Source organism: Zingiber officinale, chromosome 3A (genome assembly GCF_018446385.1).
Source record: "Zingiber officinale cultivar Zhangliang chromosome 3A, Zo_v1.1, whole genome shotgun sequence".
Taxonomy (NCBI): Eukaryota; Viridiplantae; Streptophyta; class Magnoliopsida; order Zingiberales; family Zingiberaceae; genus Zingiber; species Zingiber officinale.
Window position 1 is genome coordinate 164,705,680 of NC_055990.1, and position 22,762 is coordinate 164,728,441.

Sequence of the window (22,762 nt, forward strand, 5' to 3'; positions counted from 1 at the left end):
ACAACAAGAAAAGAAAAATACTTTGATTCCAACCAGAAGTATCTCTAGATACACAAGTTGCATTTGTTATCAATTACAAATAGAAAAGATTACAAACCATGAAGAATCAGAAATTCCACAAATTAGTTGTTGTGATTACAGGGCAGACATAATTTTCACTTAAATCAACATGAAGGGAGGCATCCCACACCCAAGGTAGCGCTGGCCAAAGGATCTCTTCCTAGTCTTCTGTGGTATGAAGCTGAGTATAAACATCTCCTTTACGCCCTCTCCTTTTTCTACGAATCCGATCAACTTAGCCACAAGAGATGCACTGGCTCTTACATGTTCGATATCGGTTCTTGCCCACAAGCGTTGAGTGAGTTGAAAACTCCTTTTCTTGGAGTTTAAAGCAATCCCCCATTCAGCAAAAAGCTTCTTCCTCTCCACTGTCTGAAGTTTCTTCTTCATCTCCCTGCACAACCTTTCTCTCTCGCGACAAAGATATCTCAAACTGAAAAGACATGATTTAGAGTATTTAAGTCACAATGCCAACAATTATTAGCCTGAATGAAAAATCACTTATCCAAAAACTTAAGCTGCTACAAAATGTCTCAACATAAAGATCCATGGTTTAATAAGCTTATTAGTCTCAAAGTCAACTTAGCTTAAACAGTGGGCCGAACTGCAAGGAGTGAACAAACTAGGAATGTGAAATGCACTATCTATTGGAATCATAGGATACTTAAACCATTAAAATGTCAGTAAATTGATAGAATATTAACTTACCTTGTAGAAGGTCTGAATTCGTGAACATCTTTGACCAATACCTCACCAGCCTTGCCACAGGAAATGGTTCCTAAGAAGGACAACCTTCTGCGTTCAACTTCCATATAGAAGGCATCGGATTGATCACCTTTAAATAGCAAGAAAAAGCAAGTTCTGTGGATCAAGGATACATTGTATGCTTGCCAGAGTTCAATTATCTCACGACGTTTTTTCTCAAATTCCAATGGCCATGAAGTCCCCAAGGATTTTTGCACGGGATCCAGACTTACATCCTCAATGTTCCTATGAACCTCATTGTCTTCTTTAACAGTCTGTTGAGCACACTGAATCATCCGAGGATTAGGATGAATAAGTTGCAGATAAACAACAACATGTGAGACGTATAAAATAGAAAAGGCATTCTAAAGCAAAGAAATTTTAAAGAAGTGTTCATGTATTGACAGAATGGAATTTCAATTCAAACCTCTTGATCATTTTTTTCTGCAGCTGTTCTAGCTATAAAATGTAAGTATACAGGTGGATCTTAATTTGACAATGAGGTGTTTATTTTCAAGAAACTAATTATTCCTAATTTGTCTGTTTTGATTCATGTTTTTTTACCAATTATATCTCTTTTTTCCTTTTGATTTTATGTTTACAAGGTTTAAGGCAAAAAAAAAAAACAAATATAGTCATCAAGTTCACAATAACATACTAATCTTTAAAAGACAGATGAGTAAAATCAAGCAGGAAGAATATACTAATGGTATTAAAGCTTGCATAGTAACTATATAGGGAAGGGAAAATGGAGTTGGAGCAGTTTCCGACTCTACCAAAACAAACAAAAAGTAATGTATGGAACAAGGCAATAGCATATGACTCCATTTGCATGAGAACATACAAACCTGGTTAAAAGGGAGTTGGAGCAGTTCCTGGTTATCCTGAAACTCCTGAAGAAGTTTATGGTTTTGACTCTCCATCATATTCGACATTGAAGAAGTTGTACAGGCATGGTCATCAACATCAACATCTTGATGAATTGTTTTGATATCCTCAATGTTGATCATGTCAGCGGAGGTGAGTAGTAGTTCCTGGTTATGGGTCTCATCTTGGAGTAGTCTCTGATTCTGACTCTTCTCCGCTACATTCAATTCTGGAGAAGCATGATCATTACAATCAGAATCTTGAGGAATTGTTTTGGTATCCTCAATTTCGATCACGTCAACGGAAGTGAATCTTTGGATGTCCTGGTATACACTAACAGAAAGCACTGCATCTTCAGTTCTTCTCTCTGAACATTCAGGTTGTGCACTAGGAATCTTTTTAAATATATAGGGCTCTGTCTTATTAGCTTGATGAACATTTTCAAGCCAAGCTAAGACTGAATCATTCATCAGACTAGCAATGCAACTTCTACTTCTAGTTAGTACTGACACTTTAGAATGCATAGTTTCTGGCACCCAAGGTGATGGAAATGATCCCTCAGTATTTGGCATGTCACTATTGCCATTTGTCTTAGTTGTAATATTAATTGATTGTTCCATTGCAGTAGCGCAGGGTATATCTTCATCACATTGCAATGAAGGATTTTGAAGTTTGCACACATCAGTGACATTTTCGTTTGATAGAAGATTAGATTGCCCACTTATGCTCATATCATGTATCTCAATGCACTGAACCTCCTTGCACTGGTCTTCATATATGGCCTCACTGCTGATTGAGCATCTAGATGGGTTCATTTTATCAAGAAGCTCAAGGCGCATCCTGTTGTAACCATCCATTTCCTCTGGTGTATCAAGTGCTGTAGAGTCAAAATCTGGAATTTGGTATGTAATACCAGATGCACCAGAAATTGAGTATGTATCTTCATATTCACTGTTTGCGAGTGACATCTCAGACTGACTGAATTGATCCTGCCCAGAGACAAAAGAGACAAGCTAAGGTTAATGAACAAAACAAACCCTGAGGACTTGGCTTGCATAAAGAATCTTTACCCATTGCCTTGGCTCTCCTACAAATCTGAGCAAATCTTGTAATCGAGACTGAGAAAAATCTCTTTCATACATCAACTCCTTGATTTCTTGTTCCATCTAAACAATAGTAAGAGTGAAAGACAAACATTGAGGATTGCTGATAGAGGCGCTGTTGTTAGACATTATTAGCTAATGTTGTAATTTAAGTCTAGATTAGCAACTTTTGGGGGAAAATGAAAGTTGTCTAAGTAGTGTTTGGCCATAGAAGAACCACTATGTTAATTCCGCTAATAGAATTGTGTAGTGTTTAGTGATATCAAGAAGGAAAAATATCCATACTACAGTTTAATTTTGCATTCACTAAAAACAGAGATCAGAAATAACCTTTCTAATTTGAGCATCTTGATTTTTCAGGACATCAGAATGATTTGTGCAGGTTGCAAATCCTCTTTGTCTCAGTTCATTTTCCAATCTAGCAAGCTCTAGTTTTAATAGTTTTACCATTTGCTTATCAGACATCACCAAATTGACTCGGGCATTGGTAACTACTTGTTTTGCACATATTGCAAATGACAGAGTATTCCTGGACTGTTCAACATGGCTTCGAGCAGGGCTCATTGTGCAAATAATAGCAGTTCTTGCATTACCTCCTAAGAAAGGTTGTAATATGCGTGTTAGTTTGGAATCCCGATATGGAATATGCCCATTCCTTCCTTTACTGCAAAAAGAAAGGCAAAGGTAAGATTGCACTCCCAAACCTTTAGAAGCTAAACCTACTTCATCCTTGAATTGCAAGTTTTAATGGGAACATAAAAGTGCTCAATTTAGTGATTATCAAGGTTCAGCTAAAGAACAGAGATCTTCGGCCAGTGTTATTAGTCACCATCTTCTTCTTCCAAGTAATATTGTATCTTGTTTTGATGTGCATCAACTAATTTCATATTAACACCTTATACTGCAATTCATGACATTTGCATGTTTATAATTTTCAAGTATAAAGTTTTGGAAGAATAAGTACTAGAAAGAGGCAATCTCTATAACCTTAGTTGCCGGATAACTTTTCCAAGGGTAAGCAAACTTCTATTGATGTGGCAACCTTCTTTTACACGAACACCACTAGATGATATTTGAGATGAACGTTCACTTCCTGCTAAATCAACAAAGTTCTGTATCCATGAAAAGAAATTCAAATCACCATTTGTCCTATTTTCCATTTGGAAATTTAATATGCAAAAGAAAAAAATTAGCCAACAAGGAAATAAGAATTTACCACAGCAGCTAGAAGAGTACTTGAATTCCCCTTACCCACGAACATGTGAGGCGTACTCTCAATTGTCTACACTCATTAACAAACAGAGTGAGATAAATTATTCAAGTTTACTTTCAGATTTCAGTCATTTATGTGAACAAAGGACCAACCAGTCTCAGTATCTGATGAGATCGAGAACTTGTTTCATTTAATGAGGTCTCTCCAACCTGTCTTTGTGCTGTTGATCAAACGAGTTAAACTGTATTGATTAATTAATGTTTAAGGCATAACTAGAATATGTGCCAGACATATATATGGGGTATACCTTCACAAAATGAAAGAAGTTCCTTGAGATGCATTTGGTCGCTCACAGTTTCCTCAGTAAGTTTTTCAACAACTGTCCCTCTCTGATATGATATACAAAAATTAACTAGTGAAGTTTGCTTTCCATTCAATAAATTCATTGATGAAACAAACCTAATCACACTTCCTTACCTCTGCATCATCAAGAAGCCTGAGAGGGGCACTATCACTACTCAACAGATCTCTTACTGCTTCATTGTATATCTCCATAGCAGAAAATTTTAGAACAAAATCTCTTTCCTTGTGCTGCAAGAATAAAAGAACACATAACCATAACGTGAAAAAAGGAAAATAAAATGTATACAATTCACTTTAGCATCTAAAAGCCAACATTCATTTTCAATGATCAGTTCCTACCTTCTTTATATAGTCATATATGTCCTCGATAGCACAATCAGTTATCCCAGTCATTGTGTATGTTTTTCCACTACTCGTTTGTCCATAAGCAAAGATGCTTGCTGCAATTCATTTACTCTACTTTTTGAATCTATGCCATGCGACTAATGGAATGAGAAAGTTTATAAACTTTGTGCTCACCATTAATTCCATTGACAACTGATAAAGCAACATCTTTAGCTCCTTCAACATAGACTTGTTGTGTAGTGCAGTCATAACCAAATGCTTTGTCTAAGATTCCCAAAGTAATAAGGAAGAGTAAGACAAATGGAAAATGAGTCAGTTCAGTTCAAGAAATATACATGAACTTTATCTGTCCTACGAATTTAGTCACACAAAACAATAGGTCTCAACAAAACCAGCTAAATTGTTGCAACAGAACCAGGGGAGAAATTTGCGTTGTTAAATATGATCCACACGTGATCAGTATTTTCAAGAGAAGAAAAAGGACAAGGCTTTATCTAAAAGATTCATTCTTGATATGTTCTTCGGCTAGCTTTTGGGATCATAAGCATAAAATTGAAACACCTTCAGGTTTCAAATTGACATATGCATATGTTAGCATGATTTCTAAAGCAGGTTGTGAGATTGAAACACCCAACGTGATTCATGGTTCTCATTTTCGTCTAGTTTTTCTCTTCTTACATCCCACGTGAATAATCAAATCCATAAATGAAGAAAATTTAATCAACGAAGACAACTGGATGTCATGTGGAACACTCACCAAATGTGTAGGATGTAGGATACAAAGCCCGCTCCTGGCCGCTGCTCTTAAACACGATGGTGGTGGTGTTGAGGCAATCCCAATCAGAGGGGTCATTTCCCGCAATCTCCTTAGCATTCAGCGGTCGCATCCTCACTGAAACCAGTATCCTCTCATCCTTCCCCACTTGTGCCATTTCTTCGTCTGCCTCTCGCTGTCTCTTCTGCAATCTCCCCTACAATATCATCCATTCCAAACTTCACATTTGAAACTTGCTAACCTAACCATGTCGTTGACGAATTTGTAAACAAACCTCCGATACGAGACTCTTCGACTAATGTGCCGGTGGAAGTGACATAAGGCGCCGGAGTAATGAGAGAAAAGGGTGAGAATCGGGAGGAAATTTATGGGGCAATTGATCGAGCAGTTTCCGGGCATATTGCAAGAGCCCGAGGATCGCCATCCAAACTGCAGCAGCAAACGAAACAAACAATATCCAAGAATAGCTTGATCTCGGCAAGCCTTTTCCATGGCTTGGTCGAATGACTTGGAAAATTACCTCCTAAAAGAAGCTCCTTTGCGCTCCTTCGGTTCGATAGGCGTCGTTCCAAGCGAAGCATTCTCCGAGAATAGCTCCATCTCAGCCAACCCTTTTCCATGGCTTGGCTGAATGAGTCGGAAACTACCTCCCAAAACAAGCTCCTCTGAGACATCGAGGATCGGGCAGACTCGACTAGATTCGCCATCGATAGATTCCAGTTCCACGTGGCAAAGAGAATCGTAGAAGATGGTTGCTTGGATAGCTTCATATCCGATAAGATTATTAATAATATCACATTGAAATAATTTATTTTCTAATTAATTATTAATCTTCTTGCAATAATTGTTCTGCCATTGCTGTGATCTCTTGGATCACTTGTCAAAAGAGCTCAACAAAAAGCACTATATACTTGCCTTCTCCATGGTAAAATTCAATGCAGTTGCATGATCTCCTCCTTTCTCTTTGATCCTTTTTCTTTAGCACAAATTCGATCGGAAAAGACAGAATTGCAGAATCTCATCTTTTTGCTTCTCACAAGCAAAGTCTCTAATCAAACCCTAAAAAGCCATCAAATCTCCACGAGTTAGTCGCTGAAAAAAGCTCATAGATGAAGTGAAAACGCTTCTTCCTCCTCAATGCATGCATGATTCTCCAATCTCGCTTTTAATTCTTTCACCTTCCTCTCCTGCCCCGTACAATTTTATATGCTTCAATAAATACGACTACAGATAGGCTTATATTATTGGCCTTTTGTAAGATAAAATACCTGGTTTCACAGTTTGTTCGATCCATCTGCTGCGAGCATTGTTTATAGCATGAATTGACGACTGCACAGAGACTCCATCATCAGTGCAGTGTCATTAGGAGACAAACTGAAGTTTTGGACTTGCACTGCACTGAGTAGCGGTACAGTGAATGGGGAATTAGTTGAATAAGATTTGAGTGTGATTTGATTCCTTTTAATCTTTTCTTGTGGCGTGATCTACTTTAATCTTTAATCCAAAAGGGAAGAAGCTTGTCGAATGTGCATCATACGACTCTTTTTAATCTTTTCCTGTTATTGATCATAAAGGAAGAAGCTATTGGCTCCGCTTGGAAAGCTCTTTGAATCACTTGTTCAGCACTAAACCTCAGAATGGAAAATTAAATATCCAAACTATGTCGAATCCAAACTGCTCCAACTGCTCTGTTCTTCATCGAAATGGAACCACAAAAAACAGAAAATCTTGGAATCGTAAGACCTTCTGCAAAAAGACCCGAGCTTGTGGCTTTAGCTCGATTTGGCACAGTGTTGGCCGATGGCCCCACTCTCCCACCACCGTTGCTGTGGCTTCTCGTGCTAAAGCATGCATGTGAGGAGCTGACACCGCCATTGCTGTGTCGGCTACCACCTCTTCACATTGGCCCTTCTCTCTCGTGCCCGTGATCTCTCTTTCTCTCTCTCTCTCCCTGCGCTCTGCTTGGCTTGTTGCTTGATTCCCCACTTTTAATCTTGTATAAATAGCGGAGTCATCTTCTCCAGGCGCCAATATGCCTCATTTACCACTTCATTAAGCGGGTTAAGCGCACTTGCTCCTCCCAATCCAGTAGCTTGTAGTGATGAGACTAATATTTGTTCTTCTACTAGTGCTTGGCATCAGGATGTGCGCAATGGCGAGTCGCCATGACTACCGCAACGCATTGGCCAAGTCCATTCTGTTCTTCGAGGGGCAGAGGTCGGGGAAGCTGCCTGCGGGCCAGCGAGCCAAATGGCGCGGCGATTCGGCGCTGAGCGACGGCGCTGAGGCCGGCGTCGACCTCGCCGGAGGGTACTATGACGCCGGGGACAACGTCAAGTTCGGCTTCCCCATGGCCTTCACCGCCACCATGCTGTCTTGGAGCGTCATCGAGTTCGGCGAGCTGATGCCAGCCGCCGAGCTGCGCCACGCGGCAGCCGCCATCCGCTGGGCCACGGATTACCTGCTCAAGACCCTCTCGCTCCCCGGCGTCATCTTCGTTCAGGTCACAACTCGCACGCTACTATCACTGCGACTGCTACTAAATCGAGCGGTGGAGTTCACTGCATTGTTTTCTCGAACAGGTGGGGAACCCGATAAGCGATCATAGCTGCTGGGAGCGACCGGAGGACATGGACACGGCGAGAACGGTGTACAACGTGACCGCCGACAGGCCGGGGTCGGAGGTGGCGGGTGAGACGGCGGCCGCGCTTGCGGCGGCTTCGATGGTGTTCCGGGACATTGATCCGGGGTACTCGGACAAGCTTATGGAGAACGCGAGGAGGGCGTTCGAGTTCGCCGACGCCTACAAGGGCGCCTACAGCGACGACCCAGGGCTCAAGGCCGGAGTCTGCCCCTTCTACTGCGACTTCGACGGCTACCAGGCAAGATCCTCTGCTCCTCTTCATGGGAAAAAAATTTACCATTTTTATTAGAATCTGAGAAAATTTAATAAAGAAGACATACTGTTTCGATCGTTGGATTCTGTGTTAAAGCCTTTGAGAGGAATAGAAAAGTAAGCATTGGGAAGAGAGGAATTCTTTCGAATAACTTTTTTGACTGCTCAAGATTCTTGTAGTGCAACATGCGCAGCCATGAATGATGAACTCGCTCTGTTTTCTCGAGCTCTCTCAACTGGTCAGTATCTCTAAGGAAGATGAGATGGCTTAAATTTCGATACTTTCATCGAAATTTTCTAAAAACTCTAAACCTGTCGGGTAGGGGCACTTTACCAAATTGCTAACTTAGATTCATGAGACTGGTGAAAAGGGTGGATGAAGTCAATTATGAGAGGATAGCGCCATTGCAGCTTTCACATGATCAATCACCGACACCATTATTATCTTGTTGAAATCTCGAAACCAAGTTCTACATTCATCTTCTATTAGTTAATTACTGACATTGGATCCGTTCGTGCTATTTTACTCCTCATTCTTATATGAATATCTGCGATTACAGTTTAGTTTGCATGTTGATGCCTCTTTGAGAGATGAGGGTTTCCTTCATCTCTCCTGTTCCTCCTCCAAGAGGCTTTCTCATCTACTTGCTTGTTTACTCAGGATGAGCTACTCTGGGGAGCTGCGTGGCTAAGAAGAGCCTCACAAGATGATTCTTTCCTCAATTACATCCAAAACAATGGAAAAATTCTCGGAGCAGATGACAACATCAATGAGTTTGGATGGGACAACAAGCATGCCGGTCTCAATGTCCTCGTCTCCAAGGTTTGATCTTTGCTTCCGTAGTCTGTAGTCTATATATGGGAGAAACTGCAACTGCCGACAGCTTTTGTGCTAATGTTTACAGGAGTTCATGGAAGGTGGAGTGCTGTCGTTGGAGTCCTACAAGGGTTTCGCAGACAGCTTCATGTGCACACTGATACCTGAATCGGCGTCGTCACACATTCAGTACACACCTGGTGGCCTCATCTACAAACCTGGGGGCAGCAACATGCAGCATGTCACTTCCATCTCCTTCCTCCTCCTGACTTACGCCAACTACCTCTCCAAGTCCTCGCAGACTGTGAATTGTGGCAGCGTCCAAGTTGCTCCAGCCTCCCTTCAGCTCCAAGCCAAGAGGCAGGTACAGAGTTTCGATGCTGAACGGATGGACCACTCTCAATAGATTAGTCAATAAACACAAATATATATTTATAATGTGGGGTTGTATTTCTGTTTGTCAGATTGATTATCTACTTGGTGATAATCCGATGAACATGTCGTACATGGTTGGATATGGTGGCAAATATCCAAAAAGAATTCACCACAGGGGCTCTTCGTTGCCATCGGTCTCCACCCACCCTCAGCTCATTTCATGCAAGGATGGCTCGGACTACTATAAGTCGCCGGAGCCTAATGTCAACCGCCACGTCGGAGCGGTCGTCGGAGGGCCAGGGGAGGATGATGTTTACGAAGACAATCGAGTGGATTTTCGTAAATCCGAGCCTACGACCTACATCAATGCACCATTAGTTGGAGCTCTGGCTTACTTTGTGGCAAACCCTGATGCTGGCCTTGTTCTTACTTAGGCTGGCTGATGTGCAGGTGGAGTGGAGTCCCGTGTGTAAAGCATGAAAAAGGATCTGAAAAGGAAGAAAGGAATTAAAAAGAGCAGAAAATCATATGTTTTGTTAATTACAGAGTGAGGATTGTTTACAGAGTTCAAATTTTTCTTGAAAGGAATGTTTTGCTTGTTTTGATATTATTTCTTTCTCTCTGAGTACATAATTTCACTAACCAAAGTGTGAAAATAATAAGCTGCAGGTTCGCAGTTGTTGGTTAGGGGGATGTCATTTGTCCAGTAAGTTACTAGGAGACCTGAATCCAAAACGGCAACTTAGTAGGAAAGTTTTCAAAATATTCACGTAATCAATTTCATTTTTACCCCTCCAAGTCTATTACCGATTCGGATTCATCGTAACAATAATATCCTAAATTGATTGATACATAGTATGCGATTAAAAATTTTAATTCATATTTAAACAAAATATCGTTCTCAATAGAATAAGATAAACATATAAGACCTGTTTCCATATTATTTCGAGATTCGAGATCTCTAGATCCATCAATCGATTATAGAATCCAATCTCATATCATTTCAAGTTCTCTAGGTATATCAGTTGGTGATGCGCGATGAGGAGGAAGGGAGAGCCACGTGAATGGCACGAGCTGATCTTGTCCGGAATTTAAGTCGGATGAAGGCCGAATGAAGTGTCGTGGGCGTTGACGGGGAAGAGACAGTGATGTTGCGGTCGCACGAGCTTCAGAGAATGGATCCCCATGTGACCCTGAAGGACTGCTAGGCCTGAGCCGACGGTACTAGAACTCTGCGCACACTCAGACAAGTACATTGAACGTTAGAGGCCGAGAACCAGGGGGGAAATCCCTGGAGTAGGCCCTCTGACGCTCAAGTCAGGTACTTTTTCCCCAGATGAACAGTGTACGAAGAAGAAAAGTGGAAGACAAGTGTGTCAGTGAACGTACTTGTGCAAGGGAGAGGACGCCCCTTTTTATATGACAGTGCGTACCTTCTGAAAACTGACCCCTACCAGAGGGTGTCGTTGGGTGTCAGGACTTTGTCTGGTGGTAGAGGGCTCGTGACCTTCTCCTATAGACTGGAGGAAGATTCTATTTGTAGATGACTCCAACCGTTGGAATATTTCCTAACATGCAACAGATATTCTCTGACAGGTGGTTACGATTCCCTAACCTATTATCGTACTGCGCCAACTATCCTGCTCGGGTGTGATCGAGGTAGCCCGGGTTGGTCCGCTAAGTGCTGATGAACAGACTGATGAATTGAAGGGTGCGATCGGAGTCCCTTTCTTCCGACTTTTATGATTCAGACCCGATCAAGAATGACAAGTCTGTTTACGCGGGCTAGTGTGAGAAAACTCGACCGGTGAAGATAGGTCAGGCTTCGCCTTGATCATGTGTCATGTCGCAAACCTAGTTTCCTAACCGGTAGACCCCGCCCTGACTTTATACGCCGGATGGCCCCAGATGGTCCTACTCCATATGTTAGCTACCACATCCCCTTGACTTCTGACTGCCACATCTCCTTGACTTCTGACTGTCATGTCCCCTTGACTTCTGACTGTCATGTCCCCTTGACTTCTGACTGTCACGTCCCCTTGACTTCTGACGATCAGACCCTACCATTATTCACCGTATCACGAACATTTTGGGTATTTTATTGTTTTAGCTTTTTGAGGGGTTTGGGGGTTTTCAACGAGGAGGGGGAGCCCCCTGCTTCCTCATGACAAGGCCACTGCCTCCCATGCTCGCCTTCTCGCCGATGCAGGCCACCCCTCTTATCACTGGCTACGAGCAGTCATGGCTGGCCAAAGCCGTTGCTCTCCTCCTTTTCTTCCTTCATGCACTCTCCTCCTCTTCTTCCTTCATGCACTGCCTTCCCTCTTCTCTCCCTAGCACGATCACACACACCATCACTATTGTGCAAAGAGAGGGCAATACCTCTCAACCTTTCTGAACCGCGGAAGAAGAGAAAGAGAGAAAAGAGATCGCGCGGAACAACAAGACAAAGACGCACAAAAGAGAGCAAACACCAGGAAGGAGAAGAAGAAGAGAAAGAAAAAGAGTTACTGTGGTTCGGCGACTTGCCTACTCCACAAAACGGCCGAAGCTTTATTAGAATTCTCTTCTACACAAGAGAATCACATCTAATGATTCTTGTGTTGTCTGATCTACAATGGGTTTACAATGATCCCTATAAATACTGCTAAACCCCCAGACCCGGTAAAAACGTAACAGAATTTGTTATGAAAAACATAACAAAATTCTGTTATATAAAATCTTAACAGAATTTTATTACGAAAAATCTTAACAGATTTTTCTTCCATGACATCCCTTCATCCAAATATGAGCCACTCGTCAACAATCTCCACCTTGGCGAATATTCACCCTTCGAAGAATACGAATATCTGGACAAAACTCCATCTGGATCTCTGGGTCTGGGCTTCCTTCCTCTAGCATCTAGAGATATGGATCAAGTTCAAGCAATGCTTAAACTTCTCTGTGGTCACTGGCTTTGTCAGCATATCTGCAGCATTGTCTGCAGTGTGAACCTTCTCAAGTTGAATTTCCCCGGAAGCAATCAACTCTCTGATCTTGTGAAACCTCACATCAATGTGTTTGGTTCTCGCATGATACACCTGATTCTTCGCCAAATAGATAGCACTCTGACTATCGCATAACAACTTGACTCCACCTTGCTGAACACCCAGTTCTCTGACCAACCCTGTAAGCCATAAAGCTTCCTTCGCTGCTTCAGCTGCTGCCATGTACTCGGATTCCGTAGTAGACAATGCAACAATAGATTGTATCATAGATTTCCAACAAATAGGTCCTCCTGCCACAGTGAATACGTATCCTGTAGTAGACCTCCTGTTATCTAAATCTCCTGCATAGTCTACATCTACGTACCCAGCAACTAAAGGATCTTCCGGTTGTCTACTGAACATGATGTCATAATTAGTTGTATTTCTCAAGTATCTGAAAATCCATTTCACTGCATCCCAATGTGGTCGACCAGGATTTGAGAGAAACTTGCTTACCATACTAACTGCTTGCGCCAAATCTGGTCTCGTGCAAACCATGGCATACATCAGACAACCAACTGCACTGGCATAAGGAACCTTTGACATCTCTTGGATCTCGTCATCCGTCTTTGGACACTGTGTACTGGATAACTTGAAGTGATGCGCCAGGGGTGTGCTCACCGACTTTGCATTCTTCATGTTGAACCTATCCAACACCTTCTCCACATAGCTACGTTGAGACAACCATAATCTCCCTGCAACTCTATTCCTGTGAATCTCCATCCCAAGAATTTTCTTGGCCTCTCCCAAATCTTTCATGCCAAATTCCTTGCTCAGTAGCCTCTTCAATTTGTCAACCTCTCTCATCTTCTTCGCAACAATGAGCATGTCATCTACGTATAGTAGTAAGAAAATCAGTGATTCATCTTCAAGGCCCTTCACATATATGCAGCAGTCATACTCGCATCTCCTATATCCGTTTTGAATCATGTATGAATCAAAACGTTTGTACAATTGCCTAGGAGATTGTTTCAGTCCATAGAGCGATTTCTTCAACTTACAAACCAACTGCTCTTGTCCGGACTGACTAAATCCCTCAGGTTGTGACATAAAAATCTGCTCCTCCAAATTTCCATGAAGAAATGCCCTTCACATCCATTTGCTCCAAATACAAATCGTGATGTGCCACCAAAGCCAATACCGCTCTAATTGACGTATGTCTTACCACTGGAGAGAAAATTTCTTCATAGTCAATCCCCTTTCTTTGTGAATACCCCTTTGCTACCAACCGAGCCTTAAACTTCACTTCTTCTCCCTCTGACATTATTTCTTTCTTCTTGAATATCCACTTGCACCCTATAGCTTTCTCTCCTTCAGGAAGTTCCACTAGATCCCACATTTGATTCTTATGCAACAACTCCATCTCCTCTGCCATAGCACCCGTCCACCTGTCCTTCTCAGAACTATGTATCACCTCCTGAAAAGATGTAGAGTCTCTGCTACTAGTGTTAAGCGCATAAGATACCAAGTCTTCGAATCCGTATCTAGTGGGTGGTTTTACGACTCGTCTCGTTCTACCACTAGCTATAGTGCGATGCTCCATGTGCTCTGAGCTAGAATCATCGAAGTCATGAGTCTCTAGCTCCACCTGCACAATATCTTTCTCTTTGTTGCTTTGTGGTGTTTCCTTTCCTTCTTCCTGAGTACGTTGTAACATAGTTTTCTCGTCAAACACCACATCTCTGCTGATCACCACCTTGTTTGCCTTAGGATCCCAAAGCTCGAAGCCTTTCACTCCTTTCTGATAGCCCAGAAAAATGCATTGCTTTGACTTTGCATCCAGCTTTGATCTTTCCTCACTAGATATGTGCATATAGACTGGACATTCAAAAACTTGAAGATGAGAGTATTCTACTTGATTCCCTGTCCATACTTCCTCTGATACTTTACCTTCTAGTGCTGCCCTTGGTGATCTATTAATGAGATAACATGCCATATTAACTGCTTCCGCCCAGAAATTCTTTACAAGCCCTGCATTCAGCCTGAGACATCTTGCCTTCTCAATGATTGTCCTGTTCAACCTTTCCGCTACCCCATTCTGCTGAGGTGTCCTGCGAACCGAGAAGTGCCTCATTATCCCATGCCGCTCATTAAATCTATGTATTCAATACCATTATCTAATCTAAGATATTTGATTTTTTCCCAATTTGATTATTTACTTCATTTTTCATGTCTTGAACTTTACAAAATTTTTTGACTTGTGAGTATGAAGTACAACTAGATCTTTTGTGAATAATCATCAATGAAACTCACAAAATATATATGTCCTTCATGTGATACTACAATGGTTGTCGCTGAAAGATTTGTATGAATATAGTCAAGAATTCCCTCTATCTTGAACTGCACTATTTTATTTTCCAAGAACTCAATACTAGCAGAAATCGAGTTCGCATGTTTTGATACTCTTTAATAATATTTTTTATGAAATTCCATCATCTCATACTCACTCATATGACCTAGTCGCATATGCCACAACACTATGGTCTCATCCATGTTCTACACTGGTAGCTCCACCTACAATTGTGGTATCGAACAATTTATAAATGATACTTATTAGTTTATGTCCTTTTATCACTATCAGAGTACTTTTACTCACCTTCATCACTTTATTTATATATTTGTAATTACAACCAATACCATCCAAAGTGCCTAGTGAGATCAAGTTCTTCCTTAGCTCGTATATATCGACATCACATAAAGTTCTGATCACACCATCAAACATCTTGATTCTGACATTCCCTATGCCGATAACCTTGCATGATGCATCGTTTCCCATCAACACTGAACCAGAATCCACTGCCCTATAGGTGTCAAACCAATCCTTGTTTGGAGTCATGTGATATGAACATGCAGAGTCTAAAATCCATGCATCCGTCAGCTGCTCCGAACTTGACATAACTGATAGCATATCTCCATCACCGCTTTCTGAATTTTCTTCTTCAACTATGTTTGCAGACTTTGCCGAACTACTTTTGTTCTCTGCAACATATTTCTTTATCTCTGGACAATTTCTCTTGATATCTTTCTTACATACGTGATCACCTTCTTCCTTCTCGACTTAGAACGAGTATTGTTGTCATGTCATATCCATGTCGAGATTTGCTCCTACCACGCTCTTGGTTGCTATTTACCACAAGTCCTTCTCCTTGAGAAATTTCATCGCTTGTTTTCTTCCTTTGGTGAAAACCTAGCAACGCACTTGTGATCTCCTCCAATTTGAGAGTTTCCTTACCCCACATCAAAGTAGTAACCAAATTCTCGTACGTAGGAGATGAAGGTAGAGAATTCAACAACATCAGCGCCTTGTCTTCGTCTCGATCTTCACATCAATCCGCTCCAGATCACTTACAATCTGGTTGAATACGTTGATGTGCTGGCTCAGATCGGTTCCCTTCGTCATCTTCAGCCGAATAATTTTCGCTTGAGATATGACTTGTTTGTCAATGATTTTGACATGTACCGGTGACTCTCGTCCATGACATGGTACATCACGTCATCCGTAAGACAAAGCCTGATTGTTGCTACTGCCTTCGCCTGAAGTTCTTCCCAATCTGATTTCTCCATGCTTTCCGGTTTTCTTTCTCCTAGCGCCTTCACCATGCCTTGTTGCACCAACAAGTCCTTGACCCTTCTCTGCCATAATCTAAAGTTTCCGGTTCCGTCAAACTTCACCATATCAAACTTCGCAGAAGTCGTCCCCGACATGTTGAAGAAATCTGCCAAAAACCTGGAGCTCTGATACCAATTGTTGTGCAAAGAGAGGGCAATACCTCTCAACCTCTAAACCGCGGAAGAAGAGGAAGAGAGAAAAGAGATCGCGCAAAGCAACAAGACAAACACCAGGAAAGAGAAGAAGAAGAGAAAGAAAAAGAGTTACTGTGGTTCGGCGACTTGCCTACTCCACAAAACGGCCGAAGCTTTATTAGAATTCTCTTCTACACAAGAGAATCACATCTAATGATTCTTGTGTTGTCTGATCTACAATGGGTTTACAATGATCCTTATAAATACTGCTAAACCCCCAGACCCGGTAAAAACGTAACAGAATTTGTTATGAAAAACATAACAAAATTCTGTTATATAAAATCTTAACAGAATTTTATTACGAAAAATCTTAACAGATTTTTCTTCCATGACATCCCTTCATCCAAATATGAGCCACTCGTCAACAATCACCTTCACCAGCATCGGTGTCACCACCTCAACTGGGCTCCACCCCCTTCCCCTCTCCTTCATGGATCTGACGAGATCTTCTACCATATCAGATGTGATTGATGTAATCGGCTGATATGGCAATGGGGCATCTTCCATACCAAGATATGACATCTGCATCATCCCCTCTGACAGTTGTGGATGTGACACCTCACCCTCTCAGGTTATAAAAACCCCTACCCCTGTGTGCGAAGGGATGGGAATTTTTTTTAGACATTTTACATATACATAAGCCTTACTTTACTACATTATTTATCTAACTCATTTCTATTGCCGAAGACTCACTTGAAAATCATAGTGGAAGGCTGGGGCAACTCAGACTCCCTTTAACACTCCGTTTACCTTCTTTCTGTCTTTTAACAGTCTTGCAAACACTATTGACGGAAAACTTTCTGGTACTTTTTGTTAGATTATATATATTTATTTGTTTATAACTTTTAGGGCAATTTGATCTTTTTTTTTTATATATTTAGAGTTTAAGATTTCTTAACTAAACTATATAAAGACCTTATACTCTGTATTTCCAATAATCAATTTTGGATTTAATAATAATATAGCTAGTTTTTTCTTTTCTTAATTTCTACACCTTTGGCTCCCTATTCTTGGTTTTTTTTGAAGATCCGGTGATTCAGTCAACCTAGAAGATAGCCCCCCCCCCCCCCCCCCCCTCCAGTTCATGGCGACTTGGTGATTCCAGGAGTTCTTCAGCTTGGTCAACTTTCCCCCCCTCCCCCCCCCCCCCCCCCCGGTAATCCGCTCTCCACTACTTCCGGATGAGATAAGCTGCTTTTGGTTGAAATTGACATATGCACCTAGAGAGCTCAAAATGACATGAAATAAGATCTTATGTGTTTGTCTAGTTCTCCTGATTATATTCATGCCTCAAAGACAATTTTGATATACCGTTTTAAGAAGAACGAATTTTATCATAGAAGACTTTTTAATCTTTTTTTAAAAAAGTTTTTAATCAATTTCTAGAGTGTAGCAATCTACGCTCTATAGATTCATCAACCAATTTTAAGACTTGGCCTTATATCATTCCGAACTCCCTAGGTCATTACCCGATTTTTGTTGAAACCGACTAATGGACTTAGAGAGCTCAGAATGATATGTAACTAGGTCTTATATGTTTGTGTCATTCTCTTGATTATATCCATACCGTCAAATATCAATTCAATATACCGTATTGAGAGTGATGAATTTTTATCACAAGAATCTTTCTAATCATTTTTTAAGTTTGAGTGTAGTAATTGATTAAAGAATCACATAAATATTTCAAATTGGTTGCAAGACTATAACAATCCATTAGGAAAATTATATTTATATTTTATAAAATTATAGTTCCCAATACAATGTATTGAATTAATATTGAGGGTATGTATATAATCAGGAGAACTAAACAAGCACGTAGACCTAGGGGTGAGTCGTCAATCCATCAAACTGACCAACCCACTCATACCGACCCAAACCGAATCGAAAAAAAATCCACCGGATATAGGGCCGGATGTAGGGTCCTGCTATTGTATTATCTGATCTAGTAGGGTCGGATAGTTTTTTATTTCAATAATCGAATCAACCCAATCCACGATCACCCCTACTTATAGCAACTACTATCGATAAACTGCTACACGTTGTAGCAGCTACTGCCGATAAGCTGTTACACGTTGTAGCAGCTACTGTCAATTAGTTGCTATAACGTGTAATGAGTAATGTCTATTATCATTTTAAAATATTTTATTTTTTTTGTTATATTTATATTTATATTTTATATTTCATTGGATATAGGGTCGAATATCCAAATAACTGACAAACCGTCGGATATCTGATACATAAGAACCACCAGATATAGGACCGGATATAGGTCCTGATATTTCATTATCTAATCTAGTAGGGTCGGATAGTTTTTTACCCAAATAACATAACCAACCCGATCCGCAATCACCCCTAGTAAGACTTTGTTTTATGTTATTCTAAACTCTCTATGTCCATCAGTTGGTTTCGATCAAATGTAGCCGATGGACCTACAGAGCCTTGAATAATATAAAACAGGTCTTCTATGTCCGTTTAGTTCTCTTGATTATATGCATGCGCTCAAATATAATTTTCATACGTCATATTAAAAGCAACAATTTTTTTAACACGAATATGTCTGAAAAATCTAATTCATGTTCAAAAATTTGTTGCTATCAATATAGTGTATCAAATTGATATTTGAGAGCATGAATATAATCAGAAGAACTAGACGAGCACATAGAATCTTGTTTTATGTTATCTCGAGCTCTTTAAGTCTATTAATCGATTTTAACCAAAATTAACTGATAAACCTAGAGAGCTCGAAATGATATAGAATCAAGTCCTATGTACTTATCTGATTCTCTTAAGTATATTTATGCTCTCAAATATCAATTTAATCTAGGGGAACATATTTTTGATCGTAAAGGACTTTTTAATCATTCTTTTATAGATATCAATTAAAGTTATCATTCCTTGTCACGGAAATATTCTGTAGCAATCGATTAGGTGGATAAAAATAGAATTGAATATGTAATTTGATAATTTTATAGCAATCGATTAGGTGGGTAAAAATAAAATTGGATATGTAATTTGATAACGACGAGTGATTTAGTTATTTCAAAAACTTTTCTACTACTTTATCGATCCCAAAACGTCTCAATCAATTGAAGGAACCTTGCATAAAATTTTAGATATTAGATGCGCCTTTTGGATAAAAACCCCTTAATGAATGAGCATGGACTCAACTTTTGTTTTTTTCTATCAGTCTTCGTTAACCTTTTCCAACAATAGGCATAATTCACTCTCCTTTTCCCTGCAGGCCAATTTATAGGACGGCTACTATTACTACTACTACTACTCCTAGCCTCCCTCCTTGCTGCCTGATCAGTCAACCATTTCACATTTCACATTTCACAGTTCACAGATATAGATCAGCCTAGCATTTAGAATGATGGTCCAATTTAGCATTTAGAATGATGGTCCAATTAATTTTATAATTTATCTCTCTTCATCTAAACTGAGATGGATTATGAGATGTGTTTAGATGAGTATAATAAACTTTTACTCACTAGGATGTGACATGACATGGCCTCCTCCATGACTTGACTCTCTCCTTTGGAGGAATTAACAACTGCAACACTTCTCTACTCACATCAACTCCCTCTAAAGTCTAAACCACTGCAAAGTTTGGTTGACAAGAAGGTGACACTTAGCTCATTCATCCATTCTCAAACAAAAGGTTTAAACATGCACCAAAACAGGAGTCCTTGTTTTGCTTCAAAGTTTTTGACCAGTAGAAGTAAGCATGCCTGTGTGCTCTTTTTACAGAAAGTGAGAGAAAGAAAGAGGAACTAATCACTTTAATCTGATGTTATTGTGGAAATTGAATACAGGTTTGGAAAAGTGAGTGATTCTTAGAACTGGCAAGGCATCACATGCAACCAGTTGCCTACAGCTCTTTCACTGATGTGGAAACGTTGGCCTCATCTGTGGCAACTCTGTCCTTTGCACTCCATTCCTCAACTGGAAAGTGGAAACAACACCTTCTTCCTCCCCTTCCTTTGCTCCTCTCATTTTTATGGAGTAGTGGAGTACTCCTTTTGAGCTCCCTCCGGTCAGTACATACTCACCTTCTCCAAGCTTTTGCTTCTTAGCGTTGGCTTCGAGAAGCAAGCGGGAGGGAGGAGTTGAGGAGATCATGGGGAGGGGGAAGATTGAGATAAAGAAGATAGAGAACCCAACTAATAGGCAGGTGACTTATTCCAAGAGGAGGTCAGGGATCATGAAGAAGGCGAGGGAGCTCACCGTGCTGTGCGATGCTGAGGTCTCCATCATCATGTTCTCCAGCACCGGCAAGTTCTCTGATTACTGCAGCCCTTCCACTAAGTACGATCCGTTCCAGTTTTTTCTCTCCCTGTTTGACAGATTAATCCACCAAAAAAAGACAGATTTTTATGTTAAAAATTTGATTTTGGGCTGATACAGCACCAAAAGTATCTTTGATCGTTATCAACAAGTGTCAGGGATCGACTTGTGGAGTGCACAATATGAGGTGATTGATATAGATTAGCACCATAGTTTTTTTATGTGCTGTTTCATCTATGATTAAGCTTTTGAATTTGATACTCCTTCTTTTGTGTTCTGTGTTCTTCTTGGAACGATCGAGTAGAGAATGCAAAATAATCTGAGCCGTCTCAAAGAGATCAACCGTAAACTCCGCAGAGAAATAAGGCATGCATGAACTAATTACTTATCATCAAGATCATCTTTTTTTTTTTTTTTTGTAGAAAAACAAGATGCTTGTGTGATTATTAACTGATTTTATGATGTATATAAATAGGCAAAGGATGGGTGAAGATCTTGATGGGATGGACATTAAGGAACTGCGCGGTCTTGAGCAAAATCTAGATGAGGCATTGAAGGTTGTTCGCAATAGAAAAGTAAGAACAGCTTCTCCTTCCATAGTTAAATTCCGGCATTGTTTATTTTCGGAAAAATAATTTTACTGTGATTTTTAACTGCATCCCTTATTCATCAAGATTCTTCTGTATTTATTTTCAGTAGAAGATAAATTATCATATTTAAGCTGTATGCAATGAGTTAATTCTTTCTTTGCATTTGCTTGCAGTATCATGTGATCAGCACTCAAACAGAAACCTACAAGAAGAAGGCAAGCCAATTTAATTATTCTTTCACGTTTAAGTTTCAAACTAATTTGTTATTTGTGATCTTGGCATAAGAAGTCAAAACCATATATTATATGAATTTATTGAGTCTTATATTTCTTTATGAAGGATTTAAAAGTTGAGATAAACATGATACAATTCGATTGTTTATTTCTTTCAATTACTTCCAAATAAACTTTTTAATGATATATCCTGCTCCATGATTTGGTGTAAACTGGTTTTTTAATTACATAACTATGCTCGTGATGGAGCTGGACATATGCAGGTGAAGAACTCCCAAGAAGCTCACAAGAATTTACTGCATCAATTGGTAATTAACTACAACAATCCACTTTTATTAATTATTTCCTCAAATCAAACTATATATCTAACTGTTCTTTATTCCTTTAACCATCAATATCAATTGAATTCTCCGGAATTGTTTAACCAATCAATCAATCAATCAATTATAGGAGATGAAAGATGAACATGGAGGTGTTTACCTGTGCGTGGAGGATGATGGAGTGCTTGCTCATCCCATGTACTCCTACAGGGTTCAACCCAATCAACCAAACCTTCAGGCCATCAGATCATATGCCTCTCATCATGATCTACGTCTTGCTTGATTTATATATATATATATGATTAATTGCATGTATATATGCACGCATGCAATTAGTATAAGCTATTTAATTATATGAAGTGCTGTTTAATTAAGTTAATCTTATGACCTGTCCGAGGGCAATTAATTAAGACTCGAAATTAGTGTTGTTAATTATATTAGTGATGTTTTATAGCGTGAAATGTGATGGGACTTTTAGTTAACTATGTACATTACAGATTATATTTGTATTAGTAGCTCTCATATCTCAACTGTTAGTTAGGTTAGGATCGGTTAGGTTAATTGATAAGTAGCTAGCTAGTTAATTAAAGCAGAACCTTTTATATCTGGCTGCTTTCTGTCTATCCATCCGAGTGATCACGTAGCTTGGAAATTACGTACGGTTCAATATATGGACTTGTTGCATATGACACATGTATTATATATATACTCGTGTTGGTCTTGGGACGGGTAGGCGGGGATGTTGGGAGTGAGCGTATTCGCTTTTTGTCAGAATGTATTATATATATACTCTCCAAGGAATCTGTTGTGGTATGGTACGTGGTGATGATGATGTATGATCAAAGTGTGATTTAGCAAGTTAATGTTTGAAAATTTTAGTTTGTTGATCTTGCGTTGGTAGATAAGATTCAAGTTAACCTGATTCAAAATGGATTAATGAATAT

At 40.0% G+C, this 22,762-nt stretch overlaps 3 protein-coding genes across 5 annotated transcripts; 2 read left to right on the top strand and 1 right to left on the bottom strand.

Moving 5' to 3' along the window:
• Positions 1 to 6,714, bottom strand: LOC122053372 (kinesin-like protein KIN-7J). Of its 3 annotated transcripts, none has more exons than XM_042615395.1 (15): positions 5,991 to 6,714; positions 5,745 to 5,765; positions 5,453 to 5,666; positions 4,870 to 4,959; positions 4,690 to 4,790; positions 4,465 to 4,578; positions 4,295 to 4,376; positions 4,140 to 4,207; positions 3,991 to 4,056; positions 3,762 to 3,886; positions 3,105 to 3,438; positions 2,742 to 2,837; positions 1,653 to 2,660; positions 769 to 1,091; positions 1 to 493 (listed from the first exon to the last, which is right to left on the bottom strand). In XM_042615395.1, exons 3-15 carry the CDS (start codon positions 5,625 to 5,627, stop codon positions 160 to 162), a joined length of 2,916 nt encoding a protein of 971 aa, XP_042471329.1. In that variant the 5' UTR covers positions 5,628 to 5,666; positions 5,745 to 5,765; positions 5,991 to 6,714; the 3' UTR covers positions 1 to 159. The 3 variants fall into 3 exon arrangements, with proteins under 3 accessions (XP_042471329.1, XP_042471330.1, XP_042471328.1); XM_042615396.1 differs by having other exon boundaries at positions 769 to 1,079; positions 5,745 to 5,899; XM_042615394.1 differs by having other exon boundaries at positions 5,745 to 5,899.
• A 785-nt stretch (positions 6,715 to 7,499) lies between these two features.
• LOC122053373 (endoglucanase 23-like) lies at positions 7,500 to 10,168 on the top strand. The gene is made up of 5 exons (XM_042615397.1): positions 7,500 to 7,973; positions 8,053 to 8,352; positions 9,028 to 9,189; positions 9,272 to 9,547; positions 9,648 to 10,168. The coding sequence occupies exons 1-5, from the start codon at positions 7,572 to 7,574 to the stop codon at positions 9,990 to 9,992; spliced, it is 1,485 nt and encodes a 494-aa protein (XP_042471331.1). The 5' UTR covers positions 7,500 to 7,571; the 3' UTR covers positions 9,993 to 10,168.
• A 10,051-nt stretch (positions 10,169 to 20,219) lies between these two features.
• Positions 20,220 to 22,340, top strand: LOC122054237 (MADS-box transcription factor 16-like). The gene is made up of 7 exons (XM_042616048.1): positions 20,220 to 20,696; positions 20,796 to 20,862; positions 20,980 to 21,041; positions 21,151 to 21,250; positions 21,439 to 21,480; positions 21,762 to 21,806; positions 21,949 to 22,340. The coding sequence occupies exons 1-7, from the start codon at positions 20,509 to 20,511 to the stop codon at positions 22,099 to 22,101; spliced, it is 657 nt and encodes a 218-aa protein (XP_042471982.1). The 5' UTR covers positions 20,220 to 20,508; the 3' UTR covers positions 22,102 to 22,340.
• The last annotated feature ends 422 nt before the right edge of the window (positions 22,341 to 22,762 follow it).